Source organism: Drosophila hydei, unplaced genomic scaffold (genome assembly GCF_003285905.1).
Source record: "Drosophila hydei strain 15085-1641.00,03,60 unplaced genomic scaffold, DhydRS2 tig00008134-arrow-pilon, whole genome shotgun sequence".
NCBI classification, from domain to species: domain Eukaryota; kingdom Metazoa; phylum Arthropoda; class Insecta; order Diptera; family Drosophilidae; genus Drosophila; species Drosophila hydei.
In genome coordinates, this window is record NW_022045843.1 from 3016958 (window position 1) to 3044278 (window position 27321).

Here is a 27321-nt window from a genome sequence, read left to right on the forward strand (position 1 = left end):
GATTTTAAATCAAATTTATTTTTGTTTATTTATTTAATCAATGAAACGAATTTGCAGTTTATTTAGGTGTGGTATGTATGTACGAATAGCCAAGCCATTTTTAATTTGATTACAGTTTATGTTTACAAACTAACATGATTGCATTTAAATGTTTTATGGTTTTTTTATTTGTTATATATTTTGCTATTTTTGTTTTTCAATTCTGTTTAATAAGAATTACATATATATAGATATATATATTTACATATATGCATATACAATAATAATAATAATAATTCTCTTTTTACTTTCAGATCCATTTATAAGGCGCATTCTAAAGTTTTTTTCGCTAAATATATATATATATATATATATATATTTGTATACATAATTACATATATATATATTTATATATGTGTTTTTATGACATTTGACATACAATTAACTCAACAATTAAATTGCAAAAGTTTAAGCAGAGCAAAGATTAAAAAATATAAATTAAAGATAGCTCAAAGATATATATATATATATATATATATATATAAATTGACAAATAATAAAAACACAATGCAACCGATTGACATTTTGAGAGCTATGTGATCTATTACATATATGTATATATATTGAAGGAAAACTCGTTTGCTTTTCCTACTTTCCATTTTATAGTTTTTTTTTTCCATTTTCCTCGTCTTGTTTTACCTACATTTGCGTAACAAACTAAATGCTAAAAAAATATGTTTTTAATATCTAACCAAAGCCCAGCAGCCCGTAGCATCGTCGCGTCTATAATAACGCGGCCGATTGTCCCTGAAGACGGTGACAGCTGGAAATTGATTTTCCTGTATGAATCGTATGGTCGCTCGCACCTGGGATGCAAAGTGCGGCGGCTCCACGTCTGGGCTGGAGGACAAATGCTGCAGCAGAAATTCATCTGTTTGCGATAGCCACAAATCGGCGCCGCGCAGCGGATCATAGTTGAATGGACCAATGCGCAGCATGCCCAGCGTCGAATCATAGATGTCCAACACCTAGGCAGGTAAAAACATAAAAAAACAATATATAATTAAAAGATCTAAACTATTTTAGTTTTGTGTCACGACCTCAAAAAGCAAGCTAGTGGGGAGTGCCTGACTAGCAAATACACTCAGCTACTGTCTCTGTTAAAGAGCAACCCGATTGCACCTAGTATACTAAAGGCTAATGCGATAAAGTTTCTAACAGATAAACTTATGGCATGTATATAGATACTAGAGGTCGCGAGCAACTCAATTTCTTATTCTGTAGCCAATATTAAGTAGCCTTACTACAACGTCTACAAGCTATAAAGTAAGAAGTAAGTAACTATATCTATAACATGCCTAGCTGCTATCATCGACACTGACTATCCCTTGATTCTAATAGCTAGTAGATATAGTTAGAGATATATACGCCTAATTGTGAAGATCCTATTGCTTTCTAAAAGCACTCAATTGTAAAGCTATTTCTTTATAGAGAGCATATGTGTCAAAGCACAACTGGTTTTAGCTACAAATATTAAAGAAAATGGGAAAAAGGAATTCAACATGTGGAAGAGGACGATTCGTTCGTCTCTTGGGAGAATCTATATAATCTATTTATGCGCAGTTAACTGAGGTTTGAGCTGGTTGATGCTAATCAAGAACTTAAATAATAAAACGTATTTAGCTCATCAAACCAGCCTTAGCCATTAATTCTATCCTAATTCCTAGGCTGGCTAATGCTTCTAGCTGCATAGTTGTCTCCCCACTCTAGCCAGTTGAGTATTGCATGATCTGGCTTTCACTCAGATTTCTGCTCATGTTGCCGTACCGTTTGTGAGCCCATAAAGATGCGTGCATCGCGCAGCTGTCGATCGGGTCCTCGATCCGGAAATGAGGCTGGAAAGATTTCGCCAGTCTTAATATTGACGCCAACGCCATAAATAATCGGGCAATTGATCTCGCCACGCAGCATTGTATTTAGCTCGCCCACGCAGGCCTGCGTTAAATCAATTTCAAGATGATGCTTGTGGAATGATTCTAAAGGAGCAATAGAAAGAGAGAGAGAGAGTGGCTGAGTTGGTAGTACTTTGACTGAAGATTGAGTTACTCACGCATAATGCTATAGAAGACATCCTCGCCATAGCCCTGCGAGTCCCGGTAGCCGCCAATGAGCTGCAATTCGATGCGTCCCTCGGGATAGCCAAGTGCCAGCTCCTGGACACGTGATACCATAGTGCAGACAGCTTCATCCACGCCGCTGCCATCGAAATGCGCCAAGGCAACAGCACCAGAGCCTGTCGAGAGCGGGCAGTTCAGTAAGTTGTGCCAAATTCTATATATGTAAATGCGACTCACCTGAATGCCGCACAACAACAATAATACAGGTGGTGGCATCGTCGGCGCCAATAATGTTAATATTCTTGTCATGGGGCGCCGCTGCGGCCAACTCCCGCTGGCCCACATAGAGCAGGCCCACTGGGCCAACGGACTTGGCCTGTATTGAGTGCAGCTGATGGGCGTAGTCTCTGTAGACGGGATGCTGCAGGAACAGGCTGTTCGTGTCCATGGGGCAGTCATCCTGCAGCACACCATTCAGCACAAGCACCATTCTGTTATCTGTTGCAACGCTCCGCTCTAGTCTCAGTTATCAACGCCTCCACCAAACAGCTTCGATTTCAATTACGCCGAGTTCTCTTGGCCCCTTAAGACGAGTAGCAGCCAGCTGTAAGTGCAGAAGAAGCGTGGAGTTGGCCATTATTTGACTTGCAATACAATCTTATTCTTTTCATTTTTCTCCCTCTCTGTCTCGCTTGCCACAGACAACGAGCAGCATAAAAATCAATTTACGATGCGACTCCGCCACGAAGATGGCAGCCAAAAGATTTGCATTCTTGATAATAATTTTTGAAGGCACTGAAAAGCAACTCGCAGGCAATCTGAGCCACAACTGGGCGTAGCTTGAATACCCTAACAAAAGTTAATGGGGAGGAGGCAGTTAAGGGTTATACGATCTAGAGTTTGGATGTTGCTTAGATGAGGTCCTAGCTTATGCTCTTCATCTACCATTCTTTCTCCTACTGAAGGTTAGTTCTTATACTCATATAAGCTAGGAGTAAAATTCAAATTATAGTGCAAAATATTTTGAGAATTTCAATATATATATGAACTTTTTTGTTTCACATATAGATGGACGGTTATAACTCATAAATAGGTAGCATTAAATCCAAGTTATTCAGCAAGTTTTCCATTAAAAAATTACATTTTCAATAGGATAGTTCTTTGATTGAAATATCTCACAGAACACAAGTTTTTCCTATTAAAACAAAATTTTAAGTCGATTTTTCATGAGTGCTCTAAGCTTTAGTAGGCAAAGAGTTGTATGAATTATATATGTATTTAAGTTGATTATTGAAAAGGTCAAAATATGTCGCAAAACATGAGTTTTCTTATATTAGAATGACAATACCAGATGATATAGTAAGGGATTTCTGAAGAGACAGATAAGAAACAACTTCTGAATATATATCCCTAGCTGAATCAGTTTTTCAAACAAGCAAACAATTTATGCCCTCTCTATATCAAAAAAGCTATATAATAGAGCTATTTTAGTTAGTTGTTTAAAGTGCTTCCGACTCTAACTAGACAGCGTCTCAAACACAGTTGCGCTACAAACTGCCTATAAAAATGATCAAGCTCTCTCTTTCTCCCTATCTCCTCCTCCCCCCATCCCCCTTTCTCCCTCTCATACAAAAGCACATACAATAAATGTAAAAATATGGGTAGCTGTTAGCTGTATGCCAGCTCGAGGGCGTTTCCTTTGCTACGCTGAGAGCTGTCAGTGTCGAGCTACACCTGGTCCCCACTCTCAGGCCCCTTCCCTGCATTCCCCTCTCCCAGCCACAATTGAACCAGGCTCGTAAATTTCGGCTGGCCCTTGCAATGCTAAATAAAAATGTCATAGCTGTTGCTGCAGGCGATATTATATATTAAGCTCGTTTATTCAGTTTCTTTCGCTGAGATATATATGCTTTATAAACGAAATTGGTTCCGTTTGTCTGCCCTGATAGGCGCAGCAGGAGGAGCGGGAGGAGTGCAAGTGCTGCCCTGTAAATCTAATAAAAAAAGAAAATAATTATTGAGGCCACACTTTGGGTCAACAATTAGTTCGAGTCGCATATGAAGAAAGCTGTTGCATGTGCCACAACGCGCTGTTGGCGTCAATTGATGCCACACCAAAAGTCACAAATGTCACACAAAAGTTAATAACAATTAAGTGACTCTACTGGCTGAACAACATCAGCAATGAGAGCAACAATAAATTAACGATCCGATTGACGTTCCATAATTTAATTAAAATGTCATTTACAAACACTTGGCAAATAGACGAAGAGGGAGAAAGCCGTGAGAGGGAGGGATGAGAGAAAGGCTGACAGCTTAGGAGCGGAGAAATAGATCTTAGATCCCAGCAAGAATTCATTTGTTTCGATAGGACAAACAGACGCACGGAGGAAAAGACCGACGGATGGACGGTCGGATGTTTGTAATGATAGACGGACAGATGCACAGACAGACGGACGAACAGACGGAAAGACGAACGGACGGATGGATGAATGGACGTCCGTACGTCCGTACGCCTGACTGAATGAGTTACTTACGGACGTACAGGTGTAGGAAGGATGGGAGGGAGACTGAGAGGGTGTAAGTGACGGATGGACGGACAGACTTGACTGACTGACTTACTGACCGACTGGCAAGCGGAGGGAAGTAGGAAGGAAAGAAGGAAGAAAGGAAGGAAGGAAAGAAGGAAGGAAGGAAGCGAGGGAGGGAGCGAGAGGAAGTGGCGGCCGGATGGACGGACTGGCAAGGGCGGAGGAAGGAAGGAAGGAAGGAAGGAAGGGAGTAAGAGCGAGTGACAGCCAGATGGACGGACTGGCAAGGCGAGGGAGGAAGGAAGGGAGGAAGGAAGAGAGGAAGGAAGAGAGGAAGGAAGAGGGGAAGGAAGGGAGGAAGGAAGGGAGGAAGGAAGGGAGGAAGGGAGGGAGTGACGGCCGGACGGACTGGCACGGGGAGGGAGATAGGAAGGAAGGAAGGGAGGGAGCGGAAGAGGGATTGACGGCCGGACGGACGGACAGACAAGCCGACGGATAGACTGACGAATGGATGGACAAACAGTTAACAAAACGAACACACTTCGTGAATGAGCATATATGTCACACAAATACATCTCATCAACCTAGAGCAAAGAGCACTCCAAGCTTAGCATTAGTCAACACTGTTTGCCTGTGCATTACACTTGACTCACCCTGTGTGCTGAACAAATTTTATCAAGCGCAAATTGCAATGAAAAAGTCAAGTAGATAGCAATTGACTCGGCTCGACTCGGACTTGGACTCGAACTCGAGCTAGAGCTCGAACGCGTCAACTGCGATTCGCGCACTTTGTGTAATTGAGTTACATATTTTTACCTACGCCGACAACAGGCAACAGACGTTGACTAGTTTCAATTAAGCAAATAATATGAGATGAGTTAAAGTTCAAGTGCAAACAGAAAAAGACTGAAAAACAAGCCAAGGCAGCATCTCTGATTCATATTTGAGCTGCATTTACAAACAATTGGAGAAAACTAATTCCTCGAGCTGCAGAACAAACAACAATAACTGGTCCGAGGGGGCCCCAGAAATTGAGCAACAATAACAACACTATTAAAAGTAGCCAAGGAACAAGAAAAAACAACAATGCCAAAAGCGAAAATAAATAAAAGAAAAAAACAAGTAAGAATGCTGCAGTCGAGCGTAAGCGACTGCTTAATACTCGCCTGGGGAGCAACAAGTAGGTAGACTCTGATGGGATATCGATATCGATATTTACTGATTGAGCAGGCATCGATAAGTGGATCATAGTACAGGTAGAACTATCTGTAGGATCCGCTGCTTTAAACTTAATAATTCTAGCTGTAAGATGTAGCTATATATCCCTTTAGTTCGATCTTTACAGAAGATCAATAGCAATCTACACATTTTAGCTCAAGAGTGGTTTCTTCCAATTTGATTAGTGCCAGCAAGAGGAAAAAAACTATGCTTTATTATTATTATTATTATTATTATATAATCTTATTATGCTAAATCTCTTGTTGCTATCTCAGACAGATTCAAAACTAATATACTCCTCTCGCTTGTCAGGCGAGCATCACAGCTCAGCAGCAAAAATTCAAGTGAGGCAACCAAAAGGCAGCGTCTCGAACTTTTTGGGGGCATGTTGCAGCGTTGCCTGTTGCACGTTCCTTGCCTTGGCTCTGCCTGTTGCATTATGCATTGTTGTTGCCTGTTGCCCGTTGTTGTTGTTGTTGTTGTAGCCTGGAAGCAATTTAGCCGCGATCATGCATGAATCTTGATTAGATATTAACGAGAAATAATTTGAAAATGATGACAGTTCGCGATAGGCAAGCGAGCGCGCGCGTAGACAATCTAGCCTAAAATAAAATAAAGGAAGGACGGCTTGAGATGGAGCCTTAGACATATAGACTATGCGCTATAAAGCTGGAAGTGTGGAGCAACCCTATTTTACTGACAATTGCAGCTGCAGCTATACAATAATTCAGACTAAAGCTTGAGGCTGAGTTAGATATAAGCTCAATACTACAGACTCTTCAAAGTATACTTCATAATGTCCCTGACAAGGTAAGGAGTACCCCTACTTTTCTGACACTTGCAGCTGTATAAGTGATCAAGGCAGTTCTAGTGATATTTAGTAATAGTAAGAGCATATACCTTGATATATATACTCCCTATACAGCTAGAAGTAAAGCTCAGTGATCCACTATGGAATACCCCTACTTTCAAGATCAAACTGAGATTACACAAGAATTCATAGAGAGAGAAGAGTCTTATCCTATATATACTCTAAATATAAATGATAAGCTTTCTAATAACCGTAGTTAAGTCTGGAATACCCCTACTTTTCTGACAAATGCAGCTGAGAATAGACCCAATAAAAAGCCCAACAATTACTGAACTTTTCAGCCGAAAGCTAGCCATAAATATACTCCATATAAAACATAAACTTTATCTCGCAATACCCAGGTAATGTCCCTACTCATACTCACATATAAGATAGAGCCCTAGACACTATATAAACTTTATAATAAACCCGCAAATGCGGCATGGACTAAGCCAACTTTCATGACAATTGCAGCTGGATAAGCCATCAAATACTTAAGGCCAAAATCAGCTGAGCTATTGGCCAAATATCGTTTCCACTGGACGGGAGGTCGTTCGTTCATTCGTTTCTTTGGTTTGCTTTGCTTGTGGTCGTTTGGCAGTCAGTTCGTGCCACAAGCTTTCAGCTCCGCAGATTCAATTCATTTGATATCGCTAGGTGGCCAGAGAGTCGCAAACCAAATGAGAGATGAGCCAAATTGTGACTTGACATCACGGCCAAACAGCCCAAAGCGTTATTAAATGAAATTCACGAACAATTTTCGCTTGAGGTGCGGAATATTTTAAGGTAAATCAGGTTCAAGGGTTTAGTGGATATGAAAACCTTCAAGGATTTTGCTTGGCAAACAAGTTTCATAAATCTTTGAAAATTTAAAATAAAAAAAATGCCTAAGTTATTTTTAATTTGTTTACTTTCTATCTTAACTCAATATATTATCAAGAAACAAGTAACTAAATGAAATATAAATTATATATTATATGAATAAATTATATTCAGCTCAGTTATTATAAGATATATTGAATTAATGATTCATCGCCAGTTAAGCTATATTATTATAAAAAACTGAAGCTTTTTTAGTTTACTTCTTCTATGAGTCAGCTATATAAATATATAAGAATTGTTTAGATTATTTTGGGTGCACGCAGCATAAACAAATGGGGCGATTGGTAAAGGGGTTTTATTTAAAAATAAATAAACATATATAAAGAGCGGCGTCAACAGAAAACATTTACAAATATCATATATATCTATATAAATGTTAACAAAAAAAAAGAAAAGAAAAGAAAAATAGTTCAGTTTATTAAGAAAATGATTTATTTATAGATACTATGAAAACTCGGTTCTGTGATCCTATTTCTGTGTTTTCTAAGAGATAAATTTCTTGTGAAGAGGACATTTGTCCTGTAGAAAGAAAGAGAGAGAGTTAGAGACTAAGAGACATGCAGCGACAAAGAAAGAGAAAGAAACTAAGAGTCACACAACCACAAATAGGATATATAGGATATATACAGACGAGTTAAGATAGCTTAATCAGCTGAGCACCTCATCCCAAGCTATATACGTTCTCAGTAAACGAATATACAATTTTCATACATGTTCGATGCATACAGGGTTAAAGTAGTATAACTTGCAACAAATTTCTAAAGATTTCAGACACTCTCAAGCCTGGAAATATTAATTTTCAGTTATTTAAATGCTTCATATCCATAATCAAGCACCTTTCACTTGTACACTCGCCTGCTATACGATCATATTTGAACTATAAATGCAGCTTGTCTGCCATTCAGTTAGAATCATAGAGTGACCGCCGCCTGTCAACGCTTTGGCTCGATTCTAAGCAAAAATAAATCAAGTGAAAAGCTGAGCGCAGCCACACAGACAATGGCCCACTTTGAGTTGAGTTCTGAGAAGCTAACAAGAGGAGAGACCAAGAGGACTATCTAAGCCGAAATTCAACTGAAGTTGAATGCACAAATGATCGATGGCAGCCAATGGACAACGTGCTGCAGTTACAACAACAGCAACAACAACAATATGAAAAGATCATAAGCATCAGAAACGTTTCAATTCATTACGCGTGCGACGAGTCTATTACCGTGGCTGAGACCTGGGGACCTGGTCTGATTGACTGGTTGGAGCAGTTCGTCAGTCCATCTGTCCATCTGTCCATCCGCTCGTCACTCGCTCGAGATTGGCCCGTTCGACTTTATAACAATCACAAATTATGGGTTTGCGAGCCGCGCCGCGCTGAGAAAATGATCTTGTAGATTTAACACTGATAGCCACAGTGGACAGTGCGGCAAGCGAACAAAACAGGTTCGACTGCGCTATACCCTGTAACTATAGACTAATTCAATAAGTTTGATAACAATGCTGCAACAGCAAGCTGGACTGTCAAATACCCTGTAATTAGTTAGCTTATCGATAAACTTTGCTTATTCCAGAATGAAGACCAAAGCTACACATATATTTAAAATTTCCTTAAGCTGTGATTGGGTATTTATAAAAAAGAAATATTTATATTATTCACCTGCTTCAGCAGCAAATATAAACCAAATTTGCTATCTGCAGCTCATATAGTTTCTGAGATACAAGCGTAGAGCTGATAAGCAAGAGGACTCTTCTGTCTGGAAACTGGAAACTGATAATGCAGCGTCTTAAACGCAAAATTTATGGATTGACAAGCTGAAAGATTATTATATAAAAGATGATAGCTGCAAGATTTTTATGCTGGAAGCTAGGAGAGTCTTATACTGCAAACTAGCAGTTCCTGATAGCTGAGAGCTAGAAGATTCTAATGATGGAAGCTACAAGACTTACATTAAAGCGGATAACTGGAAGATTCTTATATTAGAAGCTAGAAAAGTCGAATACAAGAAACGACAAGCTGAAACAGTCCTATACTAAAAATATAGAGAAATGAATTTTATAGCTGCTTGGCTACCCAGAGAACTCTTTATCTCGTATATAATAAACATATATGCACATCTATATAGACTAACTTTGTTCAGGTAAAAGCTGCTACAGCTATGGTATACCCCACCTATAACAATATAATATTTGCAGGGTATTATAAACTATGGCATTGCGCCGTCGCCGTCGCCGTCGCCGTCGCTGCTGCCAGACTAGACTCGACTCGTGGACCAATCGGAACAGGTTCCATTTAGTTGGTATCAGCATTCTTGGCCGCCACTTGGCCGCATGATTGATTGCCCCTTTGACGACTCGCTGCTACAGACACAGTGCCACTCTGCCACTCTGGTACTCTGTAACCTGCCACAACTGGCCAACTGGCAACTGGCAACTGAATGGTTCATCTTTGTGGCACTCGTTGTTGCTTGTTGTTGGTGGCAAAGTAATTTACACCAGAGCCGGACATACAATGCGGCTGCCGTTGGCCAAGCGGCATGTTCTACACCCAAACTGCCGTTGATCTGACTGCCTCTGCCCAGCTCCCCCTGGCTGTCCTGTCCGTCCGTTGTCTCCATTGTCCGGCTTAACATGCGCGCTGCACATTTCAAATTCTTTATGGGCCCTTACACGACAATTGTCAACAAGCGTGAACAAATTTTCGACCAGCCAAACGACCGGTTCTCTGCCTCGACTGCCTGCCTCCCTCCCCCCAGCTGATCTTCAGCGGAAATTTCGCCATGCGGTGTCGGTGGGCGGCTGGGTTTGCTCGAAAATGAAGAAATTGAAGACAAAAACAAGCAACAACAAACACCACAACAATAACAACAACAAAAGCGGCGCACATGTGATACCCTGTACCAAGAAGCGCAGGCGCAAAGCCAGGCGAACAGCAGAGCTCAACGAGGGCTGCACAAAAAGTAGCTGTGTCCATAGGAAAAACAGGGTTCCTTGTTGAAGACTCCAAATTGTTACTATTTAGAAACAATAATAAAAATGTGTGTATATAATAATATGTAATATAATATAATACAAAATATGTTTCACTATATAATTATAAATAATATAATAAAGAAATAAATAATATAATAAAGACATAAATATTATAATAAAGAAATACAAATTATAATATAAGCTTTTTAGAGCATCAATATTCTTGATGAGTAAAGATAATTTTCTAATAGAATATGAAAAAAAAGAAAAATTTAGCAGATCAATAATTGACAAATTTTATTTTTAATTTTAAATGCAAAAGGAATAAAAAAGCGAGGAAGGTTCAGGCTTATGGTTTAGCTACAAATAGAAGAATTAAAATGCTTAATCAAAGGAAAGACAAGCGAAGCTTAGTATCTAGAGATACTAAATTAAAATTAAAATTTAAATTTAAATTCAAAAATTCAATTATTATGATCTTTCACGTATCAAATAAAGATTTTCTAAGAAAAAAAAAAAGCCGAAAATTATTAAGAAATATTTATCATAATTACATAAAGATACAGTTCTATTGTGTCTGATAATGAGCTAGAAATATGAAACATATTCATATAAAGATACAATAGAAACTGCCCAGGCAGAGTGGGAAGGTTAAAAGGGAATAAGAGAGAAAGAGAGCAGCAAGAGCGGCAGCTAATAAGAGATAGCGAGCGGGAGAGAGAGAGAGAGAGACAGAGAGACAGTTAAAGCAGAGATAGAGAATGAGAGCGAGAGTCTGGCAGAGAGGCAAAGAGTTGAAACAGAGACAAAAGTTAAGCCAGCTTCCGGGTTCGTGATTTTGGTTTTGTCCTCTGCCGATGTCAGTTGCTGCTGCAGTTGTCAGTTGCAGTTGTTGTTGTTGTTGTTGCAGCAGTTGTCGTTGTCATTGTTTCGTACACATTTCATGGCCATAAAAAAATTTGTGAACTACTTGGTTAAATTTTTTGGGGGAAATTGTGGAAAATCGTTTCGAAATGCAGCTTAAAAGGAAACTCCAAAGGAAACTCCTTACAAAGACTTTGACTCGTTTTTTGGTTGGTTCGCTGTTGTTGTTGTTGTTGTTTTTGGCTCGAGCAACTGACAATTTAATTTGACCAGAGGACCAGAGGATCGAACGCTAGCCTATCTATGGAAGGAGTATTAAACGTGACTGCCAATTGACTTCCATTCAATTTTGTTAAGGCACGCAAATATCGTGAGTCTTTAGCTGCATTTCTACCTGGCTGGCTACCTGGAAAACGCCAAACAAAACAAGACAAGGCAAAAAACAAACGAAAGTTTCGATTTCGTGTTGAACTCTATAAAATTTGTTATTGCAAAACTAGAAATTGCAATTGACGACATTTGTGGCCAAGTTGAGCTTCGAAACAATTAAAACTGGTTTAACGATTCGTTGGCTTATTGAATGAGCCCTAATTAGAATTGAATTTCGTGCAATTTGCGGCAGAGGGCGGTGGCATTAGCTAATGCTCACCCGCAGCTCGATGAGTCCAATTGAAAGATCTTCAATTACGACTGAAGTCCGCGCCATGATTAATGATGTGCGGAACGTGAAATATTCATTATGCTCTCCCATCCATCCGAGCAACGATTGTGCGAAACGAGCGATCGAATAATCGTCGATGGTTACTTAATTAGAACAGCGACGATCGACTAATATATATATATATATATATTATATATTATATATATATTTTCTAGAAATTAGTTGAAGACTCAAAACTTGCGCTTATGATCGTTGAGTTCCTTGATCTTAAGTTGTTATTTCTATAAGCTTCGACTAAGCTATTATTAGACGAATTATAACGATCAATTAGGAACTATAAACCCTTACCTATATGACTTTTTTTACGGCAGCTTTTGCAATTTATACAAATGCATAAAATTTCCATAGACTTGTCAGGAATTCGTTACCGGATATTTGTTGCTGATATAAAGATTTTCGTTTTGATTTGAAAAGTGATTTTAGAACTGAATATTGTTATTACTGTTATTAGAGTATATATATTTGATGTGTCAAGCTATTGAATATGAATTGAGTGTAGTTAAGTCTGTCATCCGTTTATATATAGTGTAGACTTTCAATATGAATATTTATTATGACTGCACTTTCTTCTTATAGACTGAAGAAACCAGTTCATAAATAAGAAAATATTATTAATATTATTATTATTAGATTATTATTATTATTATTAGATTAAAAAAAAACTTCAATACTCTATTAGCTTTTACTACGATTACATATAATACTAAAATATTTAATAGAAATACAATATATTTTATATATAGTAGAGTTTTAAGAAAGACGACAAATACTTCCCGACCCTGGGCAGTTGAAGAACTTAAAATTGTTCACTTATTTCTGTACGCATTGAAAAAGTGTTTTCCTTTTAGTATTATATATAAGCTTCTTCCACTAACAAGATCAACTTTAAATTACAGATGATATTACAAGCATTGATAGCACCATTTGCGGGCATTTCAAAGAGTTTTCCTCTTGTTTTTCTTGCGCTAAATAAGGAAATTTGCTTTTACAGCGCAGCAGCAACAGCAACAACAACATCAGCAATACTAGGAAAAGAAACAACAACAAAAAAGCTTTGCTTATAGAAAAACAACGCGCTAAGTACACATAGTACATATCTTTCCATAAACAACAACGATCGCACAAGGTTGTTGTTGTTGTTGTTGTTGTTTGGTTGCTAAGTTTATGGCTGCTTATGCAAATGCAAATGCGACTGCTGCTGACTTGTGTGTGCGTGTGTGTGTGTTTGTGGAGTGTGCGTAAAAACGTTTTGCGCCTTTTGTTCACAATGGTGCGACGTTCGTTGTTTGTTGTTGTTGCTGCTGCCTGCTGCCGATTCCAAAAGCGCTCGCTGCCGTCATGTCCAGTAATTAGCATAGCACAGAGTCGCATTTGTCTTCGCTGCTGTTGTTGTTGTTGCAGTTGCGACTTGACAACTGCGGCGCTTTGTTTGTCTGCCAACTGCTGGCCCCTTGCCTGCCCCACATCCACACAGTCCATCGCGTGGGTTGTTGGTCTCATCAAATATTGTCACACGCTGCATTTGGCATTTGTAAGCTGAACGTCTACACAGCAGCTGGCCGACTCTAAAGTTCGTTAAAGTCCTAACCAACCTATAGAGGCTATTAGTGGAACTACTAAACGACAATAGATTTAAGCGAAATTTACAGCATAGTTAGCTGGTAATATTCTAAAGTGAAACACATAACTCTAATATATTATATTTAAATAATGCGCGCTTTATAGCCAATTAAGTGTAGGCAAATCAGGGCACAGTCTGTAAATGCGCTTAGGAAAACGATAAGATAATAGCAGGCATATCAATTTGTAGAAAGAATCTCTTAATATAACATTAGCAACGTCTATAATCTATCTTATCTTAAGCAGAAACCCTTTCAAGACTATGAATTTAAATGCAATTTTGCATAGCACATTGGAGCTAGAAGTAACCCAGAGTAACTTAAAAACTCAAGGTAGGGAAGAACTTTCAGCTTAAACAAAATTTGCCAAGCTATAACTTAGTTGTTATCTTGTTTATAAATCTCCAAGACTTCATATATTCAGCTTCAAACTCCACATAATCAACAAATAACCCAAAGGTAAACCCTCAACGAAGTTTCCTTTCGCTAAGAAATTGTACCAAATTTAGCGCAATTAAAAATTCGGGCAGTAATAATAAAAATCAAAACACTTTTCTAATGAGCATAAAGTGGGGCAAGAGTTTTGCAGATTTAGCGAGGCGATTTGATGTTGGTTTTTTTTTCTGTTTTTTATTTGTTGTCTGATGCGCCGCCAGCAAATGAAAATGCGCCATGTTAAACGTGGGCTCATTTTTGTTTTTATGGCCAAGACAACAAACACACACACACACAGCACACACGAGACAACATGCACAGCAGTTCGACTGGCATTTACAACATGCCTACAACGTGGTAATGGCAGCCCCACAGCCTGCAACTCAGCCTCTTCCACAGTCTGCTCCAGCTCCCCAGCCTTAGCCTCTACCTCTGCCCCTATCTCAGGCTTAGCCTCAGCTTCTTCATACTCCTCAGCCTCAGTCTCCTCTGAAGTTTCCCTCCCCGCCTCAGCCTTCTCTTGCTCCTCAGCCTCCTCTGTGTAGTGTGTGGCGTCTTGGAATACCAAATTTTATAGCGGTACACTGTAAAATATTTTAGCACAGCCGCGCGCACACTCACTGCGGCAGTCTCGGCCTCGGAGTCGAGGAGGAGTCAGTAGTTTTTGGTTTCTTTTTATTTTGGATTGCGCTACGTGCGGGGGCGGCTGGGGTTTTTCTTGTTGTTTTTATAGCCGCCCAAGTTTTCACTCTATGGCGACCGCCTCACAACAACAGCCATATTCATTGCAATGCATGCGGCACTATAATTTATAACAACAACTGAATAACACTGCCTAAAGGCGCACCACGAAATGCCCAATGCCCAATGCCCAATGCCCAACTTCAAACAGCGAATTGCTAACTGCAAAATGCGAACTGCCAACTGCCAACTGCCAACTGCCAACTGGCAAATGCGAAACTCCGCGCTGAGAGCTAAGATCTGCGCACTGCATTCAACATCTCCAAGTCGTACGCGCTGCTGCGTTCCATCCTTTGTGGATAAAATTGCAGGGCATTGTTTGAGTTTGAGTTTGAGTTTCCTTTTTTTGTTGGTCTTTTGTATATACTCTAAACTGAAAAGGGAAGGTGAGGCATCTACAAAAGGCATGTGAAGAGAGAAAACTAGGGAGAGACAGAGATATTAGAGGGAGAGAATGGAAGAGAGAGAGAAAGGGAATGGAAGACAGAGAGAGTATTGGAAAGATTGTGTGAGGAGAGAGAGTAAGAGAGAGGGAGAAGGAAAGAGTGTGTGAGAGTAAGAGATATAGAGAGACATAGAGAAAGAAAGAAAAGCGGAGAGAGCGTGAAAGAGAAGCGGAAGGCGCGAGAGGAGGAGGCAGAAAAGGAAAGAGAAAAATGCAGAGACGGCGAGAAAGAGGTAAAGAGAGTGAGAGAGAGAAATGGGCAGAGACAGAGAGAAATGAGGAAGAGACAAAGAGAGTGAGAAAGAGGCACAAAGCGCGAGAGAGTCAGAGAGAGAAATAGAAAATGAGAGAGGCGCAGAGAGTGAGAAAGAGGCAGATAGAAAGAAAAAGGCAAAGTAAGAGACAAAGAAGTAGAGAGAGCATGAAAGGGAGGAAGAATGATAGAAGACTATGTATAAAATTGAGAATCGCATAGAACGTTTCAAGTTGCTTCACAATACTTTATATCTATATCAATAAATAAATAAAGAAATCCTAAGTCAAAATCTTAAAATATTCCCTTTAATATCATAACATTCAGAATGTGCCAGAATAGAAACAGAATATAGTTAGGCCGCAAATAATATCCACATGGTAAGGGATTAAGTTAGTAATCTTGGGATGATTGGCGCTCAATTAAAATAGAATTCCTAAATGTATTTATTTTTATATATATTTATATAAAGTTTTATTGTATAACAAAGTGAAAGTCAAAAATTCAACCAATAATCGCGCCTCATTCATTTCTGTTGTAGAGTATAGCAATTTCGTTGGATTCGCGCAGAATCGTAGCCCCACCTCCCCCGTCAAGCGCACCGCGGCTCACCTGCCCCTCGCCCTGCACTGTGCAGAGAGTCGAGTGGCAGGCACGCCTCTATCTGCAATGTGCGATCTATTGCGACGGTCGCTTTCCTTTGAGCGGTACGTAGCCAATCTGCAGAAGGAAGGGGGCAACGCAGCAGTAGGAGTATGAATAGAAGGCTGGAGCTACGGCTTAAGCTAGAGCTAGAGCTCTGTTTATACTGAGAGATTGATAGCAGTTGACGTCTCTGGCTTTGGATTTGGGTGCATTCACTGACAAAAAAGTCTGTGAATAGCGAACAGTGAACAGTGAATACATTTATGATATGCCAGGTGAATTATGGCGAACGTAGTGCTGCTCCATTTGATCTGAATAGGTCGCATGGAGGGAGAAGGCAACGGGCTTAGCTCTAGCTCAACTCTCCTCCTGCGCTCTCTTGATTTATAGGAAGCGATTGTGCGTTTTGCAAATTACGACAACGATGTTGGCAGCCCTGTGTGTGTGTGTGTGTGTGTGTACTCGTTATTATTATTAATAACTGAGTGCAACATCATCATCATCATCTGCAGCAGGATGAAGGTGCATGCCATGTCTTCGCTTGATTGAATCTTTTATGTGCGTCTGCGGATTTAGAAGCGAAGCGAAGCGTTGACCAGAGCATTGAAATTAAATATTTATTAAATTGTCGACAGCAGCCACAGCAGCAGCAGCACACAATGGCATATAAATCAGCTTAAAAACTATTCAATGAATATTCCAATCAATGGCAACCAACAACACTTTGTCTGCACCTTCAACGCAAGGATGTTGAGCAGGTGAGGTGGGCGCAGGTGACTAAGCTGATGAGCTTTATACAACAGCAACTGACCTCTGCTACATATGCAGGAAATTAAATTTCATTTTAGTCGCTTTTTTATTTTAATATATGTATATACATATTGAAATATGATTGATCTACTGGGATAGAGTAACTGACTTGCACCTATTATAACAGTTACTTAATATGCGAGAAATGGGCGTAAAAGTATCAATTTATAAATATAAATAAATGTATTTTTATATATATTATTTCACGAATCTGAACTGAGAAAATTTATGCCTACAAAAATTAAAAAAAAATATTAAATATAAATATATATATATATGTATACAAATAAATATTTATAAAATTAAAAATATATATTTATCAAAATTTAAATAAATATTTATAAAATTGTAATTAATTTATTTATTTTTATATACAAATTTTATTTAAAATAAATTAAGTTTCAGATTTTCTTTGTTTCTAAGTTTACTCATGACGTTTCTTTAACTACACACTGCAACATAATTCAGTAACCAATCAAATATACTCAAGCATCAACAATATATTGTATGAATCAAAAATATTACCAAGTATTTTCATAATAATATTTACTTATAAACTTACCATACATTTAAGAAAGGAAAGAGCATAAAAAGTTTAGCAAATCAATGAAATTAAGAAAATAAAATGAAAGGAATAAATTCGAGCTGCACTTGTAGAGTTTTAATTGAAGCCATAAAGAAACAAATTGCTGTCTAGCTTGGCACAAAATTTAACTAGAGCTCAAGTTGAATGGCTCAACTTTACTCAGATATATATATATATATATTTATATAAATGTATTCCACATATACCAAAGGACAACTGATGAGTTGAAGCTGCTGCTGCTGCTGCTGCTGTTGCTGCTGCTGCTCCTTCTGCTACTGCCTTTTGGGCAGGTCAGTCAGTGGCCTCAGGTTACATTTGACCAATTTGGACCAAGAGGCAGATTTTGCTTTTGAAAAGTACAAATTGAGGTGCAGGCAAGACTCAAGTGTGTGTGGGTGTGTGTGTGTGTAGGGTTGCAAGTTAGTTTAATTAATTCAACATCGAAGACTGTAAACATGGCTCGAAAACAAACTGCAGCTTGACAGCTTACCTGAAAGAGGTGTATAGTAGGCACTTGTCGTCAGTCAGTTGAATAGACATAACTGCCTCTCCCTCTCCCTATTTCGTGCCCCTCCACTACTCCCTCTAGCTATCCCGCTCTTTGGACATAAACAAAGCACAGAAAACCAAAGAACTTTGACATCGTTGACCCGCTAGAGACTTGAGATGCTTCAATTAGCACTTTGGACACAGATATTAGTAGAAAAGAAGGTACAGAAAGGAGAGAGAGAAAACAACAACAAGTAGGAAGGTAAACACAGTTACTCACACAGATTTAGTATAGCATCTTCATCTCTGGCGGCACATAAAACACTGAAAAGCTCAAAACCCTACACGGCGAGGGCAGCTGCACCATAAAACCTCTTTGAAATACATCTAAATGTGGACTAAAGTAAAAACTAATTACGAACGAAGTCATAAAATTAAAACACAAATCCCAAACAACCAAAGTGCGAGTCAAATGGTGTTGTTCAGCTTTTCTTAATGGAGTTTTACTGTACAAAGTTATGTGACATATAACTTAAATAACTAGATAGATGAGATACGTATCTGCAGATACATTGTGAAATATAGATATATAAAGAAATTTCTATAGAGATATAGATATGCCTAAATACTTGTCTATCTATGTACAGACATCTCTTTAAATATTTAGATACTTATCCTTGTCTATCCATATAAACATAAAGACATCTGATCGTTCTTTATCTACATTATCTACATTTAAAAATATCTATCTATACAGAAATACAGACAGCTATATATATGTATAATCTGTATATCGATATATTATATAGAAACGTATAAACAGCTGTCTATAGATATCTATCTATAGACAGATCTACATCCTGGCGCATATCGATGACTATCATTTCTATATATACAACTAACTATATCTGACAAACTGACTCATCAAAAAATATACTTAAGTATAGGTATAATCAGACTATATATATAACACATATCATATGAGTTATATATTATTATATATATTTAAAAAAAGAGGCACTTTCACGACTGATAAGCCATATTTCATATATACAGATATATATATAATATATATATATATATATACATTCATATATATATTTAAGCTATATATATGAATCAAACAAAATTTATAAATTAAAGCTTCCACAATAAATAACAATACTGATAAACCATATATTGTTTTTAATAACACAAAATGGTTCTTGCAAATCTCAATTGTTATAAATATTTAAGACTTTGTTTAGGCTATGGACAAAACTGTTTAATTTTGGCTATATTTGCGACTGTTTTTTCTGAGATCGAAGAAATTACATTGCATCAAGTTGAGGTAATATCTGGGCCAAATATTTATAGTAAAGAATAAATTATTATTAGGTGTCTAGAACGTCTAGAGCAGGTATAGTCAAAGCCAACTCCTTTTGATGATTTTCTAGGCTGCAAAAATGTTCTGATTTCTTTTTCTATACATCAACAGCCCATAAATTTCAGCAGAAAAATTATAAATATAAATATAAAATTAATATAAATTTAAAAAGTATAATAATACACAATCGAAGATCAGCAAAGGAAATTGGAAAATGAATTTGAACAGAAATTAAAATACAAATAGAAAATGAAATGAAAAATATTGAAAATATGAATAAATATTAAGAATATAAATATGCATTAGAAAAGTTATGAATGTAATTAGGAATATGAATAATATAGTCACATGTGCCCATGACTAGACAATTGTGTCAGAAAACTCAGCTTAAAAGTGAGATTTGATTTCGATTTATAATAATAACATAATCAACTGATCTCAACAAAGTTTTCCATCGATTGAATTGATATTGAGTGTACAAATATATATAAATATATATATTAAATATATATAAAATCTTTATAAATACGAAATTTTATGGTTATGTTTTATGGATTTCTGATATCATTTGACAATCTACTAATGATTTGAAGTGTTTCCATGATCAATCGAACTGCTCTGTAAATATGATAAAGATCCTTTTAAAAATATTAAAAAATTACAGCAAAGTCAATCTCTCTTCATATCTCTTTATATGACAGTCTTATATGATCAGAAAATATTTGACTACGATCAATTGATACATGAAATATGTATCTATATTAAACTCAAGAATATTTCAATTCAATTACATATATGCTTTATAGCACTCTGCTCCGTTGGGCTATCAGTTTTTATGATTAATAATTTAAGGATCAGAAAAGGGGAACAAGCAAAACCCGCAGAAACTTAGTTAGTAGATAGACAGATATAAGAGCCCTTGTATTATTTTTAGTTTTAGCTAATATTGATCGTAGTTGGTGTAACCAAGACTGCCTGATTGATCGTCGCTGTTACCGATGCGATGCGGCGATCGGCGATCGATTGCGAGTGGATCGGTCAGTGAAATAAATTGTTGCTACACGTATAAGACATCGTGTACGACAAGTTAAGACAACGATCAATGCGCCTCCGAGCTTCGAGAAAGCCAAAAGGAGCAGCCTCCACAGAGCATCATGCGGTGCCATGCAACATCGAAGAACAGCAACTTGCAGGAAAAGAGGCAGATCAACAAGGTATCGCATGGAATGGGTACGATAGAAGGCAGACTCTGGCATCTGCTCTCTCTGTCTGTGTGTGCGTGGACATTATTGCGCAGTGTCTATATCATTAATTAATTTAATCACTTCTACATGATTTCGTTGTACATTGCCAGCGGCTTTTGTGGCAAGCATTATTAATATTGAAAACTGATTCTCCAAGGGGCATTGGGAAAGCCCCAAACGCGTAATCTAAACAAATATTCAATATGAAAACTATGTATATAGCTTCCCCTTCTAATAACAAAACTAATCAATGCTGCAAACAGATTTATGAATATATGAACGCACAACGCTTATCAGTGGCAAGAGCGAAGACTGATTCAAAAGGAAAAAATTTTAAAACAATTTTTTATGATCTTTTTTTTTGGTTTCTATAGCGATAAGAAATTAAACGAAAACTGGGCAACTGTATTCAAAATCAGATCCGAATATGCGTTTCGAAGTCACTTTCAATTTTTCAAAGGAAGAAGCTGTCTTATCTTTACAGTTGGACACCAAAATAGATGATTTTTTGTTATGCTTACTTACGTTCGTTTCCAGTTCTCAGTTTCGGGCACTTTTGATCAGATTTACTTATTAAGCTGCATCTGTTTACTGTTTTATTTCTTATGGTTTTTGCTTAAATTTCGCACAGTTAATGCACTTTTATGCCTGAGCCGTCGGCTATTTAATTTTCTCACTGTGCAATGCACTTGGATATTTATGGAGGAAATGCGACTTTTTACGTTTTCAGCCAACGGCAACAACAAACATCAACGGCGACAACGACAACAACAATAACGACAAATAGAAGTAGAATGAATCAACTATTGCTGTAATCCGCGTGTCGCGCTCAACGTTATGGCTCCAAAAACCGGACTGAGCCGCTGCGACTAGAGGCTGTGACTGAAGCTCAAAACTAAGTCGATTTGGCGTCGGCGTCGTCGTTGGCTGCTGCTGCTGCCCAACCAACTGGTCAGACAGAGAGCGCATGCTTGCTGTCGCCGGCAACAACGAAAAGAAACTCATGCAGCTACAGCTGCGCTCTCCTACACTCAAATGCGCTCTCTTGCTCTTGGCTTAAGCACACGCACTCAATCGTTCACTTGCTCACGCGCTCACAGGCTCATTTACTCACTCGCTCGGACTTATGCTTTAGTGTGCGTCTGTTGCTGTCGCAGACTAATACACACATAGGCCCTTTGCCGGTCAGTTTCAAAAATGTAAAAGAACAGTTAAGTGTAAAGAGAATTTAAATATAGATAAATTAAAATAAAGAGACTGAGTTGGGCTGCCACTTAATAACGATTTTAAAAGTTGAATAACTTGCCCTACAAATTTCACTTTCATTACAATGCTCAAAACTATATTAGAAAAATCCTCAAAACATCAGTTCAGCATTATCAGCTATCTGGCAACCTCGCGCATTGAGTGGAAATAAAGCACGAAGGAAGCCTGGCGCTTAGAGCTTGTCTCTTCAGGCTGCAATGTCTGCATGCGCGACAGAGATGCCGCATGCAGCAACACGTGCTCTTATCAGTTGAGTGAACTAAGCACAAACTGAGTGAAAATCAACAACGGGCAACTGATAGCAAACGGCTTCGGCTGGAGTCATTTGGCGCTCGTTGAGTTTGAGTTGAGTACAGCCGCTGCTGCGCCTGGGCTTATTATTATTTTATTTTATTTTCTTCGTGTGTTGTTTTTGCTTAATTTTATTAGATGCTGGTGCAGTGTAGCTGCGCTTTTTGTTGCTTTTGCTGTTGTTATTGTTATTGTGTGCGGTCATTCGTCCAGCTGGGGGTTGCATTTGGCCAGCAGCCACGTTGGCCACTCACAGAGCTCTAATTGGTCAGCCGCAAATATTTTATGTGCCAGACAACGGGCCACTTAAAACCAACACAAAAGCCCCTATTTGAGAATTATGAAAGACGGCAGCAGAAAAGTAGGGATTAAGGGGTGAGTAAGGGGGAGGAAGAGGGAGGGTGCTCAACTCATCAATCGACATTATATGATAGTGAAATGGGCTTTACATGTGAGAGAAATGAAGTAAATTGTATTATTTGTCTATCTAATCAAACCTAATCTATTTATTTCAAGTGAAATGCAGTTAGGCATGTTTTTATTATTAAAAATCATTTTATTTTAGAGCCAGGTAATCGCTAGACACATTTATAAGACCTATGAATCGCTAATAAAAATAAAAAGTGGAATGTTAATTAGTTTAACTTTTAGTTTAGACGCATCAAATTATATATGAAATGGCAACGAAATTTAATAATGAACCAGTTCCATTTGTAAGACCTAAACTGAGACATGTTGCTATTGTTATTATTAAGCGATTCATCAAGTGAATTAATCAACTTGACGAAACACTTGTCGTAGCAGTCAGCGAAAGTGACTCAATTCGAAGCAAATACTATTTGGGAATCACAAGCGAACTGAAAGCATTTTGCATTGCAACTTAATGGAAGTGCTATAAGCAAAGTTCGATATGATACAATATTAAATAAAATAAATAGCTTATATAATAACGTGAAAATCGATGTGATAAAAGTGTATAAAATATATGTATATCTATATGAAACACCTATATGAAACAATTTAAGTGTTGATTATTTTTACAGAAAAAGATAAAGATAAAAAATGATAATGAAGTATTCTATATAAAATAGTACAAATATGGATTCAATCCCATTAAAAGTAGCCATGAGACAGCTGATGAAAACATCTAATAAATATATTAAAATATATTAATGACGATTATATTTGCTTGCCTGATAATATCTACAAAAACTTTTCCTATTTGGTTAATTTTCTTGTTTTTTTTTCAATAAAATTTACTTAAGATGTTATAATATATTCTTAAAGATTGCTTATCTTATCTTCTCCATATAATATAATTTTTCTTTTCAAAATTATTACTAGATCTCTCTACATATAAGATAAATTTCTAAATTATAATAATAATATTCTATCTAAGAAGTCATTATCAAACAGCTTCTTTAAATTTGAATTGCCCGCCCCAGGAAACTAATCAAAATTTAAGCACTTTTTGGCAGCCACCTGAACAATTGCCAACTTTATTAGAGGAGCTCAGAGGAGGGCAGGGGAGACGAGGCCAAATTCCCAACTGACCAAAGTCCAAAATGACCATTACGCACCGCTGTGAGATTGTAATCCAAGATCTCGTTATTGGAGCAGGGATTTAATTAGACAAATGTGTGCAATTTGTAATCCCATTTTTCAGCTGACGACCAACTTGGAGAAAAGCCAAGTGTTGAAAATGAAAGAGCGAGATAGAGAGGGTTAGATTGATAGAGATGGCGATAAAATTGGTAAGGAAAATGGGAAAATGCGCAAAATATGTGCAAATGTGCAGCATGTGGACAGTGGTCATTATTTTAGTTACGGGGCAGGTACAACTTACGAACTACTATTTGGCAACCAGAGAGGTGAGTGTGTGTGTGTGTGTGTGTGTGTGTGTGTGTCAGCAGGCGGTCCATGTTGAGCATGTTCAGGCACAAAAGCAACGACAAAAAAAATGAGATTTGCTGACCAATGGTCATTAAAGCACATTTACAATGTGTGGCCGTAGCTTGGCCAACGTCTGCCTCGGTGGCATGCAACCAAATGAGGCAGGCAGCAGCCAGCAGCCAGCAGACACTTGGCTTTTGCCAAAGACAAGCGATCAAATCGATGCCGAAATTAATTTATCTGCTCGCTACCTAAATTTGACAAATTGCAAATGTATTTGAAATTGACTGCAGCAGCAGCAGCGTCACAAGAGAGTGAGGGAGAGGGAGAGAGCGGGGAGGGATATAGAGTGAGACAATCTTACTATTGATGCAGTCAATTAATCTTATCAAGCTGTGAACTTTTGCGTAGATTTTTTATATTTTACATGTCTGGGCGGTGCAAGAGGCAAGGCGTGGCGTGGCAGGCAGGCTTTACAGCACTTGGTGCCGCAGCAACCATCCACTTGATTGCGCTAATTGGACGCGAATGATGAGGCGCAGCGCGTGATATACATATATAGCATATATAGAGGGCCAGACGACGACGATGATGCGGCAGCTGCTGCTCCACGATGATGACAAGATTTTCATTCATTCATAAAAAATAATGAAAATAATATTTAACTCGTTCAATGAGGCAGCAAAGAAACGAAACAAAATACGTTGAGCGACCGGAAGTTCTTGTTCTTGATTGCAAATTGCTAATTGTCGTACAATTGTAGTGTGAGTGTGTGTGAATGGATGGGTGTGTGTGTGGGTGTGGGTGTTCTTAGAAATGGGTGTCATGCTACAACTTAGCCATAGTATAGAAATAGAAACAATATCTTTGTTTATATGAGAATCACACAGAAGAGCGCAGTTTAGATAGACGAGAAGTGTGTGAGAGAGAGACGACGAAACAGGCAATAACAAGAATACTAAGCGGAGTAACATAGAAAATAACGAAAGATATAGAAGAGAGAAAAATATACATTATAGTGAGAACCATAAAGACGATCGCAGTTTCTTGGGAAGGAATAAGAAAGTTTGAGTGCAACTTTAAATTAGGGAGACGGAGACAGAGAGAGCACACTCATATCATGGAGAAGGATATTATATAACTCAGTCACTTCAAAAGCATTCAAACGATGACCATCTCATCGTATAGAGATTTAAAAATAAGTATGCTTAAAAAATAAATTAAAATAATTCAGTGAAAAATACTTACAAGATATGAAAATCGCTCGTAGAAATGTTGAACAAAAATTGAATATAAAAAAAAAAACAATAATTTCTTCAAATTAAACAAGTTTGTGTTTATAAAAAAGTTAATGTAAGTCCAAATTTATGAAATAAAAAATTTGGAAGCTGAATAGGTAAAGGGCAGCCTGCTAAGTGACAAAGGAAGTTTGCTTTGAGATGCAAAGAAAGAAAGAAGGAGTGGGAGCGAGAAAGGGAGAGAGAGAGAGAGAGAAGTAGAGAGAGAGAGAGAAAGAAGTAGAGAGAGAGAGAGAGAAAGAAGTAGAGAGAGAGAGAGAGAAAGAAGTAGAGAGAGAGAGAGAGAGAGAGAAGTAGAGAAAAAGAGTGAGCAAGAGTGTGTCAGAGAGAGAGAGAGAGAGAGAGAGAGAGAGAGAGAGAGAGAGAGAGAGAGAGATAGAGAGAGAGCGATATAGATAGAATGATATGCAGACAAAAAGAGAGAGGAAGAAATAGTGTGAAACAGAGGGAATGAAATAGAAAGAAAGTAAGATTAGAGGAAAAGAGAGAGAGAGAGACTGTGTGTGAATCTAAGAGGTAAAGAGAGAGAGAGATAGTAATTTAGCAACTATGGGAGATAGAGAGTCTGCGTGAAAAAGAGAGAGAGAGAGAGGGATAGAAAAAGAGAGAGAGAGAAAGGGATAGAAAAAGAGAGAGTTTGAGATAGAATCAAATAATGTCTAAGAAGATAAGGTCTATAGAGAGAGGCTGGAAGGAGGAAGAGCAAAATGAGAGACTGAGAGATAGGGATAGAGAAACAGAGAGAGAGAGAGAGAGAGAGAGAGAGAACGAGTGTGAGTACGCGCGCGTGTTCGCGTCCGTCCGTGTGCGTGTCTAGTTTATAGTTCTCGAGTCAAGTTCAATAGTGTTAATTGAAGCAAAGGGTTCTCCTCTGCAGTGACAAGCCGCACAGCATTTCCGTTTTGCAGTTGACGCAGCTGCTGCGACTGGCACAGTTAGTTCAGTTGAATGCTGTTGCATTTATTGAGCTTGGCTTCGGCTTGGTTCAGAGTTCAAATGCAGGCAAAAATATGTAAATGCAGGGCGCTTGCGTGTCGGGTCTGTAGGGGGGTCTGATTTGCTTTTACTTCTTGGTTCTAAAGCGATTACACAGCAACAACCACAGCAGCAACCACAGCGGCAGCAACATCAATTTCGGGCACTGGGAACGGGTCACGAGGTGCAGCAGTTGAAATTTTGTGGATGGAGGCGGAGCTGAGCTGCAGTCTAAACGCTTGTTAAAGGGCGCGCTCGAAATTGAGGCGCTTATTGTGGCCGTTGTTGCTGCTGCCACTGATGGGGCTGCTGCTGCTGCTGTGTGGTTTAGCTAGCAACCGCAAAAACAAATCAACCATGCAGGCAGTCAGCGCAGTCAGGCAGTCAGCGCGAAAATCCAAATTCGATTTGCAATTTTCAGAGTTGAGTAAACAATTTTGAATGAAATGCAAGGCTAAAGCCAAAAGGGAGGTGGAAGGGGGCATTGGGGGCCAAGTAGATGGCTGTGCTGGCATGTGTTGATTTGCAATTTCATGGCAGCCACAATTTGCACCTCATCAACTTTGGCCAAGCTTTGGCCGTTGATGAAGATGATCTTGCCATCTTTCTCGCTGCCTTGCCAAATCGTTCAATCAGTTGAGCCGAAGGCATTGGGCCAAAAAGGTTGGCACGTGCAGCCGTCTGGCTAAAAATGTGTCCCAAATAGTTAAGCAACAATTTCTCTATCAAGCAACCAGGAAGTGATAATAACAAGTAAAAATTGTTTAGATAAATAATGCATATCTCACGCACTTGAACCTCAGCTTTGAACCTCAGGGAAGATGCTGCACAGCTAACTCTAA

At 38.3% G+C, this 27321-nt stretch overlaps 1 protein-coding gene across 2 annotated transcripts; it reads right to left on the minus strand.

Annotated features, from left to right (window-relative positions):
- Positions 1-622: 622 nt before the first annotated feature.
- On the minus strand, positions 623-25569 carry LOC111604133 (protein N-terminal asparagine amidohydrolase). 2 transcript variants are annotated; one of them, XM_023322050.2, is made up of 5 exons: positions 25455-25569; positions 2334-2700; positions 2090-2272; positions 1807-2015; positions 623-1007 (listed from the first exon to the last, which is right to left on the minus strand). In XM_023322050.2, exons 2-5 carry the CDS (start codon positions 2584-2586, stop codon positions 720-722), a joined length of 933 nt encoding a protein of 310 aa, XP_023177818.1. In that variant the 5' UTR covers positions 2587-2700; positions 25455-25569; the 3' UTR covers positions 623-719. The 2 variants fall into 2 exon arrangements, with proteins under 2 accessions (XP_023177818.1, XP_023177819.1); XM_023322051.2 differs by lacking the exon at positions 25455-25569 and adding an exon at positions 21282-21592.
- Positions 25570-27321: the final 1752 nt, after the last annotated feature.